Here is an 18,686-nt window from a genome sequence, read left to right on the forward strand (position 1 = left end):
AAATTCTATGTTATTTTTATTCTTTGTATTAATGTATGTCATTGTATCACTTTGTGTATAGCTTTTCTCCCCGGTCCTCTGTTGAAAAGAGGTTTAATTCACCGTAAATAAATGGATGTATACGTGCATAGAAATACCTGTAGAGAGATATGTACACACCCACATATATGCAAATATACAAACAGATTAACCTCTATCTCTCTCTATCGACATACACACATATATGTAATGTATATTGTGTGTGTGTGTGTGTGTGTGTGTGTGTGTTTGCACGCGCATCTATACTGTTAATCCGAGATGCAAGTAGCTAAAAGTGAAATCAAAATAATATATTATAGGTAATTGTCACACTATCGTGCTTTAAACATTTCACGAGTTTGTATTAAACTGTTTTGGAAATAATATCCATTAGGCAGAAAAAAAGCCCTGGTGAAAATGATTATTAGTAGTAAGGGCTTTTACATCAAAATACACACAATATGAGCTGGAGGTGACTGATCCCGCTACCTGTTAGGTGGGTCTGCATCCCATGTGTTGCAGAAGGCACGTTTCACTGAGTAACGTGGACAGTTTCGCACACCGCCCGCCTGCACATCAGTCGAGTGCATGCAAGGGTTCAAGGCGTCTCAAACGAAGATGCTAGCACGCATGTGTTAATCACTGCAGCTGCGGCAGCGAGCATCCATTCCACTTTGACCTCCCAGATTATCTGTATGCAAGCAGCAGCTCCAATATTGATATTGGAGGTATATGCTTTATTTTAATAAGGGTAGACCACCACTGATGATCGTTTTCATTTAAAGTGAGGAGAAGGAATGTGAAGTAAACATTATTGGTTTGTTATTTTGCATGTCTGTGTGTCTTGTGCGTGAAAGGCTTTTCGGAATTTGTGCTCCCTTGAATATTATTTCTCGGTGACAGGGTGCAATGGTATTATCGCATCGAAGGTACCTGTGAGAACAGAATAAAGGACTGATCCATCTGCAACAAAGGGGAAGGGGAAATAGTGATGGCTCATCTAAACTCATCCAGGAAACGGTTTATGATTCTGGAAAAGCTGGCTTTTCCTAGAAGAATGCTTATCTGGGTCTCTTTATTTTTATGTTTCCCTACATGGTAAGCAATGCATTCTTAACACTTTTTCCATTAAACAAAATATTTTTTGTGATGCATTCTGGCACAAATGGCAAATAACGCTGACTTAATCTCACATGGTGGATCTCTGACTGGTATCTGTGTTTGCCTTGCTTATTATTTGCACATTAATAAATAGAGCTTAACTTATTTTTTTTTCATTTTTGTGACAGCGTTTCAACTGTTCTACGACGTACGTAGCCTAATTTTATTTTATGTTATTTATAATATACTCGATTTTGCAAGTGGCATTATGATGCTTCGCTATTTAAGATACGCTGAGGCCGGTGTGTGTAGCAACGTTCGCTGCAATAAAAACGTTGTACTGCTGCATAGCTTCTTAAAATTAATAAATTAAAGCAGGACTCAGATTTCCATTCCCAGGCAAAGACTGACTACACAAGCAGCTTTTGCATGTCAAATGGTAGGGACTGACACTCCAGGAAATGAAAAATATCATGAAAACAAAATATTTGTAGTCAGGGTGAAGGAGACCATTGTGCATCGGGGTACCATAATGCTTCACCAGCTTCGTTGAAACGCCATCCCTCTAGCTTGTCAGTGAAATGCTGAAAAGTGTGCAGAGTATATATAATCGGTTCTTAGCAGTCAGCAAAGTAAAAAGTCAAGGAAGTAGAAAAGTGCTGCAACGCTTGTGTGTGTGTGTGTGTGTGTGTGTGTGTGTGTGTGTGTGTGTGTGTGTGCGCGCGCGCTTTGCCGGATTCAGAGCACGATTTATTAACGCATGTATCCATACAGAACTTATCTAGATACCAGTCTAATTGTTATTGCAGAAATTAATGGTTTGTTTTAATTTTTCTTTATTTTCACCACTACTATGCCCTGATAATAAGGCATAAATATCACAGGCGTGCTTGTGTAGGGGTCAGGGAATAAGACTAGTGATACCCTAAGGTGAAATATGAACGGATGAAGGCTCATCTCGTCTTTCTTATCCAGCATCTCTGTGCTGCCATATTGGAGCAGATAAGCCCCGTGTACAATAACTGTAATCCAATAAAGTCATCTTCTCCTGGGTATTCATTTATATCAAAATGGAAACAACTGAGAAAATCGTTCACGGAAAACAGCCATTGTTGTATAAATCAGTAACTGCAACACATTTTCTGGTTCTTCTTCGTGGACATTGTTTGTCCATGTTGTAGCCTAACAGTTCTGTTTGTTGACAATTCAGACTTGTCTTCCTAAAATTATTTCAGTAGTAGGCCATAAAAAGGATTCATCTAACATTAGAAAACCTGATGCCTTTATGATATGTATTCTGCATTTGTTAAATGTTTCAGTAAAATTTGTTGACTGCCTGCTTGTGTTGACAATGCAAAACCCATTACATGACTAACATCTTTTAATAATTATGTAAGAAATCTTGATTTATACTGTATCATATCAGACTCTACATCCGTTTATTGGTTAGTGTCTGTTTTCTTTTCTGTGATGTAACAGACACAGCATCCATGTACTGTCTAGTGTGTGCTGACTTTTTTAAGTCCGTATTTGTTTAGTCAATAAAAGGCTGTACCACTGGAGTTTTGAGCGTACCAACAAAGCTGTCAGTACCGCTGTATAATAGGATGTCCATTTCCATATTTGACAAGTTTTTAAAACATATTTTCCACCAACAGCTATTACCTGCTTATAATAGTTACTTGTGCACCAGATTTGTACTCTGCTGCAGCTGGAATGATAGTACAATGCTATTAAAAAGTATTATTTGACAGAATGAGCAATCAGATTCAGAATGGAAAGAAAACTGTTTAGAGTTCAGACACAGAAACACAAATATCTATGAATAATTAAATGCAGAGAGCTCTCAAAGTGTAGACACGCTTAATTATTTAATTTTAAGTATTGCAAGAACATTTCAGATAATTTTAAATAACACTAAAACAGCTCACATAAGTAGTCTTTTGCAAATATGTATTATTGCCTTATATTATTTTGTGCTTTAGAATAAATAGCTTATAGCTTCTCTCTAAACTTTGTTTTTAATCACTGGTACTAGTTTGTCTTTAAACTGCTGTTGATATTTACTGTTTGTTGTGGGACAAATGCTTCTGTGTATGCTTTCTATGTGTGTGTGTTGTGTGTGTGTGTGTGTGTGTGTGTGTGTGTGTGTGTGTGTGTGTGTGTACATGGTCATAGAACTGTATGTGAAGAGAGAGAGAGAGAGAAAGAGCAACCAGTGATCACAGAATGTGTCACCCCAATAAAGCTGAAGATTTCAAGTATTATAGTTAGTTGTAAAAAGTAATGAGTTTTACAGAGACATTCAACAAAAAAGTTTTCTAATATATGCATATGGCAAGTATTTGACTGGTTCCAGCACATGTGATGGGTTTTGACTTCTTCACATGATTTTCTTAAAAGTATATTTGCCCAGTAAGTTGTCAAGGAGAAAGCTACTTTGCTTGGTTTAGTGATAAATTTGGAAACAACTGGGTGCACTTGAGTGCAATATTTGCAAAATTATAATGCAGTGCAGACTCTGTGAGATCTAAATATAGGCAGTGCGATACCAGAAAGTCAGTGCATTATTATGCTCAGTGAAAATAGTTTGCTATGAAGTATTTATACATTTGGAAACACTAGTATGCATTTTACTGTAACTTATGCTACATTACAATGGGACGGGTATTGAGATACCTATAAATAGATAGTGTGGCTTCAGAAAGTCAGCATGTTAACTTATTCAGTGAAAATAACTTATTAGAAAGCCCGTGATAAGTACATTGGGATGTGTTTTTGCATGTTTTATGACAATGGGAGTGTCATGGTTTTGAGTTGTGACTTCCCAAGGTTTTAGATGTTTGGGGTCAGTTAATTATTTGTCAATTGTATAAGAGTAAAATTGTTCACACAGATCCCAGCAGAAGTCTGTGTTTCATATGTTTAATGTATGGCAGTACAGGGGTTTAGGAACACAGGTAAGTTTGGAATTATAGAACCTATAAACTGGCCGTTAGAGGAAACGTGATAATTGCAAAGGAACCTTTTGGATTCCTGCAGAAAGGTGTAAGCTATCTTCTTGCTGCTGTTCATTGTGGCAGATGTTGATTGTTATTTGCAAATTGTTTAAGGTATTTGCTGGCATACCTATTGTGATGAATCAAGTGATCTGTACACCAATAAGATTCTTTACTCTTTGTTGTTCAGTTACAGTCATATGATTAAAAATGACAAATTTCTCTTTTATAAATTGATTTGTTTTGATATTTTGAACAATTAAAGACTTGACTATTGGGGGAAAAGACATGGGTATGTTCAGAGCCATGCATTCAATGTAATGTGCATAATTATTTTGTCTTGGGCAGTAAATGCAGGGCATGAATTCAGTTTATTCACAAACTTCTTAATATTTTAGGAGAGGCAAAAGCTAAACATTCAGCTAGTTTTTGATTCAGTATTCAACCTATTTATTACTTTGCTATATGTCATTCTTCAAGTACAGATAGCAGTTAACCCTTTTTTATTTGTTAGGGCATTTTTCAGGTGGGGTGTCAGTTTGGTTTGCCTGCATAATAATTTCCATGTATTTTGTCCAGAGAAAATGAAACTTCCAGGAATCCCACTGCTGACATTTTTTTCATTATATATACTCTTGATGCTCCCCTTGGTGATAAATATAATGTACACCTGTTCATATGAAATACAGTATTCACACTTTGATATCTTTGCTTCTTTTTAGAGGACTTATTATAAATTTATTTCTTGTATGTTATTCACTTTATTGACTGGGCTTTAAACTCATTAAAGAGACCCATTTAGAGATGACACAAAGAAAACAATAATATATTTTACTGCCTTTTATTTATAACTTATCTGAGATACAACACTGAACCATTTAGCACATTTTCAGACCTATCCTGGGACTAAGTAGAATAAAATCCAGTAATGTAGTATCTGAACACAGAAGTATATTGAAGCAAACATAAACGTAGACTACACACATTAATATAACTTTTGAGACACATCATTATTACATATAATGAATATATAGGCTATTAAGGTATGAGGTACATGCAAGTTTAAAATCTTGGTTATGTTTCTGTGGTTATCGGTATTATACAGGACTTTTGTATTTATACTTTCTGAACTCGGAGACACATCAAGCTTGTTAACCTGCATTTAGATGCATTGCACTGAACAATCATATACAGTAAGCAACAGATGCAACCTATGTTCAGCTCAGTTAAACCATACTCTTCACATTTTTTAAATATTATTTTCTGTGCAATTAGGTAGGCAAAGTCTTCTCAGGGAAAATAATTAGCTGAACTTCATACATTTTGCCTTCTTAGCCAAACCTCTGTAGGGTCTAGTAGCTACAATTTGCGCATAAGAGTTATTAAGTACAATATATCCAGTTAAACACTGATAATATACACTGCTAGGTGCCAATCATGGTAATTTCATTCCAGCCAGAAGACTATACATGATATCATGATATCAGTCTTCTGGTTTGGATTTGTAAACTTGGTGTTGCCTATATAATTATTCGTAATGTTATTTTATAGATTAATGGAAATTAACAACAACAGCAACAAGAAAAGTCAATAAATGTTAAGAATCATTCCCTGTATCGTGTAAATACTAATAGTCAGTTTTCCATACACACCCCCTTCAAAAGACATATTTTTTATGTTTTTTAAGTTAATTCTTATATTATTTAGAAAGTGGAATATATATATTATTATAATGGTATTTTTTCTTAGAGATGAGGAGCTTTTGGTCTTTCAAGTGAAAAATAAAGCCACTTCAGTTTTTTGATGTTTTATGCCTTTTGTGTACCATTGTTTTCTTAGAGCATTCTGGAGGGTGATGAATTCTCCAATTGTCAGTACAGAAGAAATAATATCTTGGTGATACCAAGATGTTTTTATATTCAATGGATTCAAAAGTACTTTGAGAAAAAACTGGTAGTATAACATATTAAATGATATAGTATATGATATTAGACTTATTTTGAAGTTTGTTAGTTGTTTTACTCTTTGGGTGAAAGATGCAAGGAATTTTGAGATGTATGATATTTAATTCTGCTGTGGGCTTCTTTAATCGGAAGTATATGATTCATGATAATTACTGGAAGATGACTCCTGAAAAATATAACACAGTCCATAATATATTTGTAAAGACTGGTGCTAGACTATCAGCTATGTTCATTTTTAATATTCTTGTATGGAGGCTGAAGACTTGTGGCATGTTGCCTAAAAATTAAAAGAAAAATGTGTTTTATTTATTAAATGTGAACTTAGTCATCTTACACAAAAGCAGTAACAGATGCTTACATAAAGAAGTGCCACATGAAAATAAATACATAACCTAACTAGAAATCTGCCTAATCCTGGAAGATACGAAATATCTCATTACATCAACTTTTTATTTGATATCATATATTGCTGACTATATCACAATATGCCAGCTTCCATGGAGCAGGCTCGGTTTAATGAAAACATTTATTGCACTGGCAAACACTATAAGTAAATGCAATGCTGTTTTAACATCTAAAGTGGAAACCTGTGCTCTTGAACGTGTGGGTGAGTGACTCATTATGCTATCCATTGCATTCCGATTAAGCACCCAGCATGGATGTGTACAATGAATAACAAGCCTCCATCATTTCTTTGTTCATCTCAACAACATCTTGTAATACCATATTTGTTACAATATTTCTTAATCAGAATAGAATGCACATATTTTTATTCCACTACATTATTTAAGAAGATGCATCTTAAAACAACAATGTACACTGATGCAGAATGAGAAGAAGTATGCTTCAAAGACTGTTTTTATTACTGGCAGTACATCTGAGGGGTTTAATTAGTGAGCTGTGAATTAATGTAATACTTCTAGGAGTCTTGGGTGTGAGACCTTGAAACCCTTGTTTGTGCACTGAGATCTCAGAGCATGTCACATAATCACTCAACACTATTATTTTACTAATGAAAGCTAGCAAGGCCAAATGATTCATATTCAGCATAACGTCTGTATTGAACTTAATAAATGTTTTCTCTTTTTTTTTATTTTAAAATGACAGTTGAGTTAATTAAACCAATAGAGGTTTAGATCTTTTTAATGTAATGTAAAATCTTTGCAGTAATATCTCAAAGCCTGCCATAGGCTGTGCTATGTATAAATGCATACTTCATCCCTGAAAACTGAACTTAGTGTTTGTGGCCATAGATGAAAAATATATTGTGTTTAATGGGTTATGGATAAGTTCATAAATTACGTTTGGTTTCATTACTTCACATTTGTGGTTTAGTTTTTGCTAGGCCTTTTGTGCTAAATGCATAAGATGTTGTCATATGATGGCATGACATACCACATGCTAGTTAAGGAATTACTTTAGTGGTCAGACAAGAACTAACACTGATGATTTAAATAACTAAATAAATAAATAAGTATGATTGTCATTAAATGCTATTGTATATGTTTTGTATGGATATCTGAAACTATGTCTATACATATGCTTTGTTTTAAATAAGTATAGGAGAGAATAAGATTCTGGATACCTTAATATTACTTGCAAATAAGTACTGTAGCCATGCTCTGACTTTCAGCTTCAGAAGGAATAACTGTTGAAAAAATGCTGGATTGTTGACTATATCAGGCTGCACACATAGAAGGTTTATGATATGAGCTTTTGAGAGTGTTTTCATTTTTTTCAAGAACAGGATTTTCCCAGTCTACACCTGCACACTATACAATTTAAACCAGCAATTTAACCACACAAGAATTCTTGGTTGCCTGTTAAAGTGGGACTTTGGCTTATATGGTGGAACCCAGGTAACATAAAAAAGTGACCAGTAGCAGAAAAATATTTGAAGAAAGTTGACAAATTCTTACTGTGGATAACATGGTGTGAGCAGATATAAAGAAAGAGAAGGCAGTGAAATTTCTACATGAATTCAACGTCTGTATCTGTTTTAGCTTTTCTTTCAGAATTTGGGTCTATATTAGAACACCGAACATTTGAAATGTCGAGTGTTCTAATATCGACCCGTTTTCAGTGAACGCTGAAAATATCGAAGAAATGGAAAACCACATTTTTTCCTAGGGAAAGAATTTGATTGTCCGTTTCTGTTGCTTCGGTATTTTCAGTGCTGTGGTTGAAAGTTACGGGTCAGGTTCAGGTAAGTGTGCGATTGTGTGGACGTGTGGGTTAGGGTGGGTTAGGTGAGTTAAGGTTAGGGCTCAGGTCAGGTAAGTGTGCGATTGTGTGGACGTGAGGGTTAGGGAGGGGTAGGTGAGTTAGGGTTAGGGCGCAGATGAGGTGACTGTGCGATAGTGACAGACCTTAGGGTTAGGGTTTGGGTTAAGGTAAGTGGATAGTTAGTGGTGGTATGTATAGTTAAGTGTATGGTTATGTGTAAGAGTTTAGGTGTATGTGTGTGGATTGCTGTTTGTTTGTTTGGTGTGCTTGTGTTGTGTGTATGTGTTTTGGAACAGCAAATGTTTTCCCTAGGAAAAAATTCACTGTTCTGAATGTTCGATGTTTTGTATTTTTGAATGCTAGGGTTCGATATTAGAGCACTCGACATTTTGAATGTTCGGTGTTCTAATATAGACCCTCAGAATTTTAGGTACTGTGATTATAATGGGTCACCTGTAGCATACAAAGTAGGAGCAACCCAGGTCCTATCCATACACCAGCAACATGAATACAAACCAAAAAGTTTAAATTTGTCGCACTTAACTTTCATAGCATCTGCGATAAAATCACAGAGTTACACATTTGAATATTACAACGAACTCCCGATTTCTTAGCTGACACAAAAACATGGCTCAGACCTAATATAACAGAGTCTAAACTTTTACCTCCAAGCTATAATATAATCAAATCAGACAGAGTACACAATAAAGCTGGCAGAATTGCATTTTTTCACTTTAGCCACTATAATTTTACCTCACACTCAAATCACATTCCAAAAATGTATAATGCCAAATTACTTAGCACTATCCTAAAAATAAATAACACTAAAAGTTTATATATTACTGTAATTTATATTCCTCCTGGACAGAACATCTCAGTACTAGATGATATCATATATTGGCTATCAGTTACAATTTCCTATGGTAGTGTTATCTTAGGTGATGTAAATATCAACTGGGAGAACCTGACGTGTGACTTCCCAGCAGCCAGTATAAACATCTGTGGTTTCTCCCAACTCATTACAACACTAACCTGTTATGACAAAAATTACAACCAGAGCTCCACACTTGACTGTATTCTGGTTTCAAACCCTAGCAAAGTTATACTAGTTTGCACCCTTTCTAATACCCTAAGTGACCATCTACAAGCATATACCATTAGACTCACCACACACAATACCAAAGAACATGAGGATAAATCAGTTTACAACCTAACTAATTTCAACCAAAACTCCTATCTTGAGTTTCTAAAATCTACAAATTGGTCTCTCCTCGAAATTCTTCTTCTTGATTATGCCATAAACCATTTAAATATTTTATTTCTTAACAACCTTAACAGTTTAACTCCCCTTCATAATAAAAGAAAAAAAAAATTAGCCATGCTCCACAGTTAACATTTTCTAGTAAACATCTAATGGCACATAGGAATGAAACATGGAAAGAGGCTGAATAACAAAACTGACATCAAATCTACAAAACTTTAGGCATCCACGGAATCAAATTAAAAACATAGTTATAAAGGACAAAAAGTACTTTTATACCGACCTACAAGCCAACAATAAAAACAACCCCAGAAATTCTGTTCATCCATTAACTCACTACTTAATCTAGGAAATAAAAACAACTCTAATCCATACACTTATAAACCACCGCTTCAAACTGCCAGGATATTTAATTAATATTTTATTGATAGTACAGCCAACCTCTCAACAATTTAATCCCAAAAATATCTTATAACCAGCATCCCACAAATACCATTCCTGTAATGTTTCAGCCATTAAACCCAACTTATATTTCTTTTCCTTCTTCTGACCAAACAGAATCACCTGAAGACCCCAGAATAGATTCACTTAAGTTTCTACTATAATCTATCTCCATAAACTTCATTAAAAAACCTCCTTTACAAACTCAAAACTCATCTCAACCTCAGCAAACAATTTCCTTCTGAATACTTTAAACTTGCTGCAGAGGACATACCATATCCAGTTAGTATCCTTATTAACAGATCCATTACAGAATTATGTGTTCCAGTAATCTGGAAAAAGTCATTATTCATTCCACTTCACAAAGGATCAGTAATGCAAAAGGACACACCACAAGACACTAAGTGCCAAATAAGACAAAAATGCGGTAAAACAAAGTCACTCCGGTGAAAGTATTTAAAAACAAGTTCTTTAACAAAATGAAATAAAACATCTCATAGTGATAGAAAAGTAAGAAACAAGGGCTTGTAGTATGGAATAAATATCCTCCATCTATTCATTTCATGAAAGACATGTTGTCCTTCTCAATACGCCATGACAATGTTAGAATAACTATTGGCACATGGGGTGCACATACCTACACCCCTTTGCTGCCAGTAGTATTAATTCCGAAAAATGAAGATGTTATATTCCAGTATTAATTCCAGTAATGTACAAATCAGAGAAATAATGCCAGTTTTATATGTGTTGTCTTGTAGGAGAAACTGATGTACAGCTCCTATACCCTAATGATTAGGAATCACAGTAAAGAGGCTCTTGACATCCATAGTTGCCATCATTAAATTATTTACTTCCAATGTCTCATAACAGTTATGTAGTGACTTTAGAAATTGTGGCGTATCCTTTAGAATTGTATACTACAAGTTCTTGCTTGTTACTTTTTATCACTATGAGACGGTTTATTTCATTTTATTAAACAACTTGTTTTAAAATATTTTATTAAAGAACTTGTTTTTAAAAACTTTCACTGGAGTGACTTTATTTTACCACACTTCAGAGGAAGTAACTCCACAAAAGTATCCAGCTTTCATCCTATTGCCATTTTATCCCCCTGCCCTTAAGGCTAAACAACACACCTGATACACTTGTAATAGGTGACTCTATCGTCAGGCACACTGACGTCCCACTCACCAGGCTGAACAAGAGAAGGTCATGGTGAGCTGCCTGTCGGGCGCTAGGATCCTCTACATAACACAAGCACTCAGGTCACTCCAAGGCAAGTACAAATAAGACTCAGTCATTGTCCATGCTGGTGTGAATGATCTGAGATGTACCTCCCTAGACTACATGAAAAGAGACATAGAGGAGCTCTCTGAGCATGTATCCCAGGCCGGTATGACCCTGACCTTGAGTAGCATCTTACACTCACCAAGAATGATGCCACAATATGAAGACAAGATGATCAATTTCAACAATTGGCTTAAGTATTGGTGTCATTCAAAAGGGATCCAATGCCTGTTAGCCTGGGATGACATGCTCAACAAGCCACGATGCTTTGCTAGGGATGGCTTGCACCTGTCACCCCTGGGCTTTTGGATATTGGCAAAGGCTCTTGCCACCCCATAGTGCCTTTTTTAGGCAAGGGTCAAAAGACAAACCCACCTCCATAGGTATCACAAGGGATAAGAAACTAAGAGTAATGCTACTCAATGCCCGAAGTCTAAACCTCAAGATGCATGCACTCTAAACTCTCCTTAGCATGGAGAACATCGATATCTGTGCAGTAACAGAAACCTGGTTCAAGGCTCCTGAGAGCACCCCAGCACTACCTGGTTATACCTCATACCATGCTTTACGGCCCGAGAACTTGGACCGAACTACAAAAGGAGGGGGAGTATCAGTATTTGTCAAAGATACCCACACCTCCAGGTTGGTGGCACAGCATGAAGCATCAGAGACTATCCATGTGCAACTAACAGAGGGTAAAACTGCCTTCCAGTTTATAGCCTGCTACAGACCACCCTCCCAAACCCAGGAACCCCACTCGCCCTTCCTGAGAACACTGGAAAATATGAAGGTCTCTCCAAACACCATTATATTGGGCGACTTCAACTACCCAAACATAGACTGGGAGCATTACTCTAGCTCCAACACCCTAGCCCAAACGTTCCTAGAATTTATAAACTCAAATGCTATGGAACAACTTGTTACCACTCCCACAAGAGGGGAAAACATACTGGACCTGATCATCACCAACATGGGGGCTCTATGCTCCAGACCAGAAGTGTATCCCTCACTGGTAAGATCAGACTATAAACTAATCTCACTGGATATTCACATCCCGACCCCACCCCCTGCCCAGAAAACCACAGTGAAAAACTTCTCTAAAGCAGATTTCACACTCCTCAAAACCAAGGTGGAATCCTTCAAAGCCCCCGGGCCTGTGGAAAATACGGCCCAGACCACAGAATCCTTTATAAATGCATTCTATGCACCTTCAGGAATGCATGGATCATGCAATCCCAAATAAAACCAAGACCCAATCCTCCAAAGGCAGGCATCCTGTCTGCTGGACCCCAGCCATAAACAAACTATACAATAGAAGGAGAAAGCTACTACATGATAGAGCAAAATCTCAAAAAGGGAAGGCATCTCTGACCAGTATTAGCAAAAAACTACGGGCACTCATAAAATCGTCTAAGGCCAGCTTCATGAGAAAAATTGCACAGGACACTAAGGATAATCACAAGGCTTTCTTTAGTTATGTTAGGAACCTGGGTGGGAATTCCCAGATATGCTCAGAATTAGTCCAAAATTACAAAAAATACACCAAACCCACAGACATTGCCAACATCCTAGCTGACAGGTTCAGCGCAAACTTCTCCCCCCCCATCAAAAGGGCAAATATCTATCCCAGCAGAGTGCTGCCCCCCTGACATCTCAGATTCTCAGGTAAGAGCCGCCCTCTCCAAAGCAAAAAACACAGCATCAATGGGACCACACGGTGTCCCGGGCTGCATCCTACATGAACTCCAAGAAGAGCTAAACCCAAACATAAAACTACTGTTCAGTCTCAGCCTTACTACAGGATATGTACCCAAAGACTGGCATACAGCAACAGTGGTCCCTCTCCTCAAAGATGGTGCCTCAACGGATCCTGGAAACTATCGCCCCATAAGCCTGACTAGCTTGGTCTGCAAAGCTATGGAAAGGATCATCATGGACCTTATAAATAAAGATATTGGGGACCTACAGACACTGGATCCTACCCAGTTCAGCTTTGTTAAAGGCAGATCCTGCCTCTTAAACCTGGTCGATTTCTTTGAAACAGTCACCAAGGCCATTGATGAGGGGAAGGTGGTCACAACAGCCTACCTGCACCTCGCAAAAGCCTTCGATACAATACCTCACTCGGGCATTATAGATAAGCTCTCCAGCTTAAATATAAACCCCTATGTTACTAGATGGGTTGCAAACTGGCTCAAGGACAGAACCCACATGGTTAGAATTGCTGGAGCCATGTCAGACTCCAAACTAGTTACAAGTGGCATCCCACAAGGCTCAGTCCTGGGACCTCTCTTGTTCGGTATATATTTCTCGGAGGTACAGGCCAACACGGAAGGACTGTGGCTGACCAAGTTTGCATATGACTGCAAACTAGGTGCCATAATCGACTCTCCAGCCGACATAAGCATCCTACAAAAGGGCCTCATAGAAACAGACAACTGGTGCCAGAGCCATGACCTCAAGCTAAACGCCAAAAAGTGTATAGTCATCCCCTTTGGCACAAACAATGTGCCCACAAATTACCACATAGGTGGTAATCCATTAAGTATGAAAGAAGTAATTAGGGACCTGGGGACCCAAGTTGATAGCAATCTCTTATTTGAAAACCACGTGGCCAAAGTGGTTAGAAAAACATTTTATATAGCCCACCTAATCATGAAGGGATTCACATCTAGATCAGGGGAGGTCATCGTGCCTCTTTACTCATCCCTCATCAGGCCCATAATTGAGTACAATGCCCCTTTTGGGATGTACCTTGCCAGACACCTGCAGCAACTGGAAAGACCCCAAAAGTACCTCACCAAGAGGATCAAAGGGCTCAAACAGATGCCATATGCTGCCCGGTTAAAGAAACTCCACCTCTACTCAGTGGCATACCGCCTGCTCAGAGGAGATCTGTGCCTGAGGTATAAAGCCATGTCCAACCCAGAATTAATGGACATGCTGCACCTCAGAAAATCCAAATCCCATCGAGCTACACGCTCGAGAGACTTGAACCTCAGCACTGAAATAAATAGGACATGCTGGAGGGACAGATTCATAACCCAGAGGCTCCCTTCACTCTGGAATAAAATCCCAGTCCAGGTTAGGCAGAGTCCCTCATTGACTCTCTTCAAAAGGAATCTTGATGAGTGGATGGGAGATCGTAGGTTTACCCCGGGTATCACTTCTGTGTCACTGTTAGACAGAGGCACAGTATACTAACCTCGAAAAAGGGCATAGCAAAATTAATTTAAAATGGGTGGCGAAAGCCAAACACACACTGGCTAGGCTTATAAATGCCCTAGGGCAGATAGCCTAGTATGAACCTATGAACCTAAATGTGTCCATAAGAAACATCTTAATTATCTTCTCCAAAATGAACTACTAACTTCAAATCAGTAAGGCTTCAGGCTGGCCTACAGTACCACAACTGCCCTCCTCTCTTTTATGGACACTCTAAATAGAGATTCTGGTAAACTTGTCTTGGCACTGTTCATAGACCTGTCCAAAGTGTTTGACACTGTCTCACGTTCAAAACTCTTATATCAACTGTCTACCTTTGGTCTTGCCTCCACCTCTCTTAAATGGTTTACAAGCTAATATAACTGTGGTCAGCAAAGACTCTGTTTTTGCCCCTTTTTTGACATTTTTATCAATTACCTATACATTTCCTCCTGTCAAAGGTCTCTAATTCAGTATGCAGATGACTCAACTATCATTTGCTCCTCAAACAACCTTTCCCACCTTTAGCATATAACCCAACATGCTTTTTCCTCCCTTGAAACCTCGCTTAGTAATTCCCAACTGTTATTCAACCACAAAAAAGTTTCTTCTCTTTACCTCCAAAACCCATTTTATGGACAAATCGATTTTTTAAATACTCTTCCTAAATAATACCAAAATTGACATAGTCCCACATGTCAAATATGATACTGTTGGGTAACACTGTAGATGAAAATCTAAAATGTGATATTCATATCCTGAATAACATAAAAAAAGCACCAGAAGTGAGGAATGTTCTGTAGTCATAAATACTTTAAACACATCTGCCAGAATCCCTCTGGCTAATGCTTTCCTATTACCTTATCTTCTCTATGGAGCCTCTGTTCTTACAATTTCCAGATCTCCCTCAGATCAAAAATGGAATCTTGTTTAACAAAATAGGTAAAGTTGCCACTTGCTCCACATGCAGTAGTTATAACTGCACTTCCCTGTAATCCCTCAAGTGGCTTGACTACAACACATTACCTATCTGCCACTCTTAACAGCCCATAACATTATTTATAAACCTACTGCATGCCCTCATTTCTGTTTTGTACAGCTGTATCCTCACAAGATTCCTAAGCTCAAAAGGCAAACAACTACTTTCATTGGGGAAACTAAACTTATCTGCTGGGAAAAAACTTTACTCCTATTCTCTTGCCAAAGCCTGGAACATCCTTGTTACAAGTATCAAAACAAACACCAAACTCCTGTCCTTCAAACATGCATTAAAATAATTCTTTAGTAAAACTTGGATCTGCTCCTTTTCCAAACCTGGTTAAAATCTTTGCTTCCTATTCACTAGCTTCTTTAATCCACAACTATTGCCCTTATATTTTTACCACCTTAATGCTTGCTAAGCTATATCACTTTGCTAATCTGCCCACTATCTAAAAATTTCTACCTCTCTGTCTCTATCTCTCTCCACTACTCCCAACCTTGGCAGTATTATCTAAACATCCGTACCTTCTTTCTCTTTCTGTTCAACTGTCATCCACCTATCTCTATCTTGAATTACTTGTCCACATGTCTATCTCTCAACCAAACATTTTCTTGTCATTCTCAATATTTTATATTTGTAGCTATGACTGAACGTTTCATCTGTAGTACTATTCTTTTATTTAAAATTGTAATTGTGTATTGTGAAATATCATGTTATTGTTTATTACTATACATTTCATTCACGCAGAGCTTTTTTGCCCAGGCCTGCATTGAAAATGGGTTCTCAGAAGCCAGTCAGACTTTTCCGGCAAACAAATGTCAATCAATCAATCAAGCAACCAATCAATCAATCAACCAATGAAGCAATCAGTAAATAAGGACTGGTCTGTGGTACTCAAAAGCATACCTCATAAATTTGAGGCAAACCCTTTTCATTGTTATACAGTGGATATAAAAAGTGTACACACCCCTGTTAAAATGCCAAATTTTGTGATATGCAATGAAACTCACTAGAGAACAATATAATGAGATTGCTGAGTACCTAGAACAACTTAGACCTACAAGGCAATGCATGAAGATTTAGTGGAAAAGTTTCCAGAGTTCAAATGAAACGAGTGTTGATTCTGATGAAATCCCCGGTCAGGGGATGAAAGCGCTCAATCCGATGGTTTTCCAGTTTTACTATTAAAGTGGATTTTATTGATGAATTCTTTGGTTGCTGCTATTTGTGTTTGACTACACAAGAAAACCTTTTCAAGATTTCCTGACTGCTGACAGTGTGTGTTTTTTATTAGAAGTTTTGTGATATAAAAAAATGAGACCACAATAAATAATTTCAACACTTTTCCCACATTTAATGTGACCTATAACTTATACAACTCAATTCAAAAACAAAGATCTGTTAGGGGAAATAATATAAAAAATTAAAAAACGTACAATAAGCTGGTTGCATAAGTGTGTACACCCTTAAACTAATACTTTGTTGAAGCATCTTTTGATTTAATTACAGCATTGGGTATACACCTGCCATCAATTAAAGAGACTGATTAACCCCATAACATATAGTGGTCTGGTTCACAATGAGCAAAAAGACAGGATGCAGACAAAGTGTGGGGATATAGTAGGTCAAATTACATTAAGCTAAGGGAACTTTCTGAGACTGAAATGCTGGACTAGAGACAATTACTGGGTATAAATAGCCTGTGGATAAACATACAGAAGAGCATGAAGAAAGCTAAGGAAAAGGAGATAGTAAAAAATTAATATCAGGGAGATGAAAGAAGCCATTATGGTTCACTGGGGAAATTAACTCATTAATGCAAACAGCATTTTTTGTGCTGTGGTTTTAGTCATGCCTGTAGCACTAGCTGTGTGAGAGGCCTTCTACTCTCCAAGCACCTATCACACAGCACTTTTATTCTGCTGTAATTTGCTTTGTACAGTGCCATGATTAAGCACATAAAATATGAGAAAATCTGTTCATCTGAACGAGAAATACAAACCCATGATTTTCTTGCTCAGCTGTAGAGACTGTCTCACATTTAATTTTCCTTCTCTCTCACAGCCCTAGGTAACTGTGATACAGCCTTCTGGTAATCAGGAATATCACATTTAATTATGTTACAGTTAGTTGGCATTCATTAGTCAAGGAGACAATCCTTACAAAGGAATAGGTGTTTCATGGTTCAGAGAAAACAGGAGGCAGGAGTACGAGGAAGCTAAAAAGAGAGCTACAGAGTTAATAAAAAAAAATGAAAAATGTAGAAACAGCTCTATCCAGATGAATAAGAAGGAAGAAACAGTTTATTCGATGCATTTGTGGGAAGACAAATGCTCAAGCAAGTGCTGCAGAAAAAGGCAAAGGAGTGGAAGAAGTCAAATAACACTGCACAATGACAAAACCATTCAATGAGTACCTCACTTCAGTCTTCAGAAAAGAGAGATAATGGAGTGTGTCAGTTTGTTGGATGGGTGGGGGGGGGGGGGGTTGGAATTTGACAGATAGTTCAATATTAAGTGGAATTTGTGGAGAAGAAACTCAGTGAGTTAAGTGATGAGAAGGCACAGTGACCTGACAGCATTGTTACTAAGATTCTAAAGAGCAGGGCAGGTATACTTACAGATGTCCAAACAGAACTTTTTAACAGACACTCAGAAATTTGGAGGGTTTTGGAAGGCTAGCGTGAGACCATGGTGAATTCACACAAGAAGGAACTAGAACTAACCCAAGAAAGTACATGTAGTCCCATAAGCCTTACCTAGGTTAGATTGAAATGACATAAGAAATTAGTGAGGAAAAGGCTAGTTAGTTTCTTAGACAACAGTAAGCTACAGAATAAATAACAATATGAATCTGCAGGAAACAAGCCATGCCAGCCCAGTTTTACTCGGTTTCATTATAAGGTTACACTGGACCTTGACAAGGGAAGCTTAACCAATGTCATGCATCATGAGTGTGGTTCTAGGCTGTAGGAAGCAAAGAATAACAGCTACAGGAACCCTTTTTAAGAAAAGAAAAGTGGGTTGTGGGGTACCAGAAAGGTAAATCCTTAGACCATTGTTTCTTGGTGTCTTTGTTTCAGAAATCAAAATAGCTTTGAGGACAAGATCATCCTATATATAGTTGACACTGACATATAGAAAAGAGTGAAGCATGGTGGATAGTGCCTTCAAAACAACCTGAGGAGACTAGCACTGTGGACT

At 37.5% G+C, this 18,686-nt stretch overlaps 1 protein-coding gene across 2 annotated transcripts in view; it reads left to right on the forward strand.

The window, feature by feature from the left end:
• Positions 1-607: 607 nt before the first annotated feature.
• Positions 608-18,686, forward strand: part of LOC122800073 (gamma-aminobutyric acid receptor subunit gamma-2) — an 854,805-nt gene continuing 836,726 nt past the window's right edge. For both annotated transcript variants that reach the window (XM_044069578.1, XM_044069579.1), the window contains exon 1: positions 608-1,116. In XM_044069578.1, coding sequence (XP_043925513.1) covers positions 1,010-1,116 — 107 coding nt within the window. In that variant the 5' untranslated portion in view covers positions 608-1,009. The remainder of the gene's footprint in view (positions 1,117-18,686) is intronic.

This window comes from Protopterus annectens, chromosome 4.part0, assembly GCF_019279795.1.
Source record: "Protopterus annectens isolate FY-2018-M chromosome 4.part0, PAN1.0, whole genome shotgun sequence".
In the NCBI taxonomy this organism is placed as follows: Eukaryota; Metazoa; Chordata; order Ceratodontiformes; family Protopteridae; genus Protopterus; species Protopterus annectens.